We start from the raw sequence: 2,270 nt of genomic DNA on the forward strand, positions 1-2,270 counted from the left end.
GTACAGTTGCCGCTGGCCAGCGGCAACTGTACGCGGGCTATAGTTACTAGAGTTACTTTCTTACTTACCTGTTCTCTGTAGTGCCAGTGCCGTGGCAACTGGCGCCGGTAATCGACACTGGCAGCAAGAACAAGCCCGCACGTACAGCTTTATTATAGTCGTTATTATAGTAAATGGGCGCGTGTGTGCTGTACGTGCGTGCGGGCTTGTTCTTGCTGCCAGTGGTAGTCGATACCGGCCGGGACCGTATCTTTACAGGCGCCGGACAAAGATGTGGTCAAGAATAAGGCCAAGACACACTGCAGCGACAGCGACCGACCGTAACGACAAACGACAAAGTCGCGGCAACTGGCGCAGCCACACTGCAGCGACAATGACCGACCGTAACGACAAAGTTTACCCAGCACTCGCCACACTCCACAGTGCCAGTACCAGTGGCACACATGAGCAAACGGCAAAAAAACTCCTGCTGCTGCTTTTAAATAAATTTCTGAAAAATGCTTTATGTATAACGATAATATAATAAAGTAATATATATACACAGCATATTATACGAACGTACACAATAATCACGTGTGATGGCTGGCCGTAGCCTTCCATGTTTTGGTTAGATGGGTTCGCGGCCCCACTGTTTCTGACAGGCGGTGCGATTTTAGCGCTGGGGACCAGTCTACTTCCTGGCTAGCATTGGTTTATAATTTTATGACGTAATGGCGATGTCACGTGCCGATGGAAATGGCTGCGATTGGCCATTTGTAAAGTGTTACTGGCGAAAGTCGCTGGAAAATAGAAACGTTTCTATTTATTTTTGTCGTCGAGGTTGTCGCCGGTCGTCGTCGCGTCAGTGTGCAATGGCTCATAGGAAACAATAGTGTCTAATTTTCTGAAAAGTCGTTTGTTGTTACGGTCGGTCGTTGTCGCTGCAGTGTGTCGTGGCCTATACGCAGTACACCGGCGTGACTATTGTTTCCCTGTTTGCTAAATAGTATTATGAGTATACAATACCGTTACCGTATATTACTATTAGTGCTTTATGATTTATCATGGTAAGACGATAAACTGTATATCTATGTCGTCCATCTCAACATGGTGACCGTCTCAGCATGATATGGTGCTACATCTGCTAATTGTGATTAAAACATCAGGATCAGTGCTCCAGGTGGCATGCGTATTTACATAAAAATTGCTGAGTTAAATCCCAGTTATGCATGTATATACAAAAACTGCAGCATGCCTGATATTTCAGCCCGTGGAAATGCCCTAAAACTAGTACCTAGTCAAAAAATAGACATGCTTGATTGTCTGGTGCATTTCCATCAATATAGTATGGTAATCTAAAATCTATTATAATTTATTTATGCTGAATAACATAATAGGTCACGTGTAATGTGATAAAAAATTCCACAGCTAACTCAGTACACAGAAATGAGTATCATTTAGTAGTATGACTACTACTAATGTGTCAAATGTCTAATTGGTTAAATTGGCATTGTATTGTTTTTCTAGTTACCACTTTCCCTCTTGAAGACTGCTGTTAACCATCCTATGGTGAGTTATTTTATAATTATTCACAAGATATCAGTATTAGATATTTGGAAATACTACATTTTGTTCACTGTTGCCAGTCCGTCTATACTACCATAGTAGTGCTGAGGAGATTTCCAGAGCCATAATTCTATACATGTGCCAGCACAATTGGCCTATAGCTATGCCCTACCCACTTAAACCCACACTTTAATGCTAGTATATGCCATAAACATGCAGTTTGATGTTGATACTCAATATCTACATTAATAATTTATTGATATCTTCACATAATATTCAACATGCTATTATTAGCATCATATATATATATATATATATATGTTAGGGCTGTAACGATTCACCGAAATCGAATCGGATCGTGATTCTCTACCTCCTCGATTCGATCCTCGATATTTTTCCCCGTATTTTCGATTCCACTTCGATACCACTTTTTTCCCTTCAGTAGATGGTGGCACTACGCTATATACTGTGGAGTGTTACTCTGGTGTTACTCACCAATTTTACTCAGCGACTGTGCAGTGTATATATATCATAGAGATGTATAAATAGTATACATCTCTATGATATATACTCTCTAGACTTTCTAGTCTATTCACCATTTAGTATTCATTGGCAATTTCTAATAATTTATTATTGCAAAATAATGAAAATAATATTTTGGGAATCGAATCGAAGGAATCGAATCGAGAGGCTAATATCATGAACCGGAACGAATCGAGAGGCTA

At 40.5% G+C, this 2,270-nt stretch overlaps 1 protein-coding gene across 1 annotated transcript in view; it reads left to right on the plus strand.

Moving 5' to 3' along the window:
- The window catches only part of LOC106811278 (U6 snRNA-associated Sm-like protein LSm4), a 5,485-nt gene that overhangs the window by 714 nt on the left and 2,501 nt on the right, over nt 1-2,270 (plus strand). The window contains exon 2 of the mRNA XM_014814846.1: nt 1,507-1,548. Coding sequence (XP_014670332.1) covers nt 1,507-1,548 — 42 coding nt within the window. The remainder of the gene's footprint in view (nt 1-1,506; nt 1,549-2,270) is intronic.

Source organism: Priapulus caudatus, unplaced genomic scaffold, assembly GCF_000485595.1.
Source record: "Priapulus caudatus unplaced genomic scaffold, Priapulus_caudatus-5.0.1 Scaffold18, whole genome shotgun sequence".
NCBI lineage: Eukaryota > Metazoa > Priapulida > Priapulimorpha > Priapulimorphida > Priapulidae > Priapulus > Priapulus caudatus.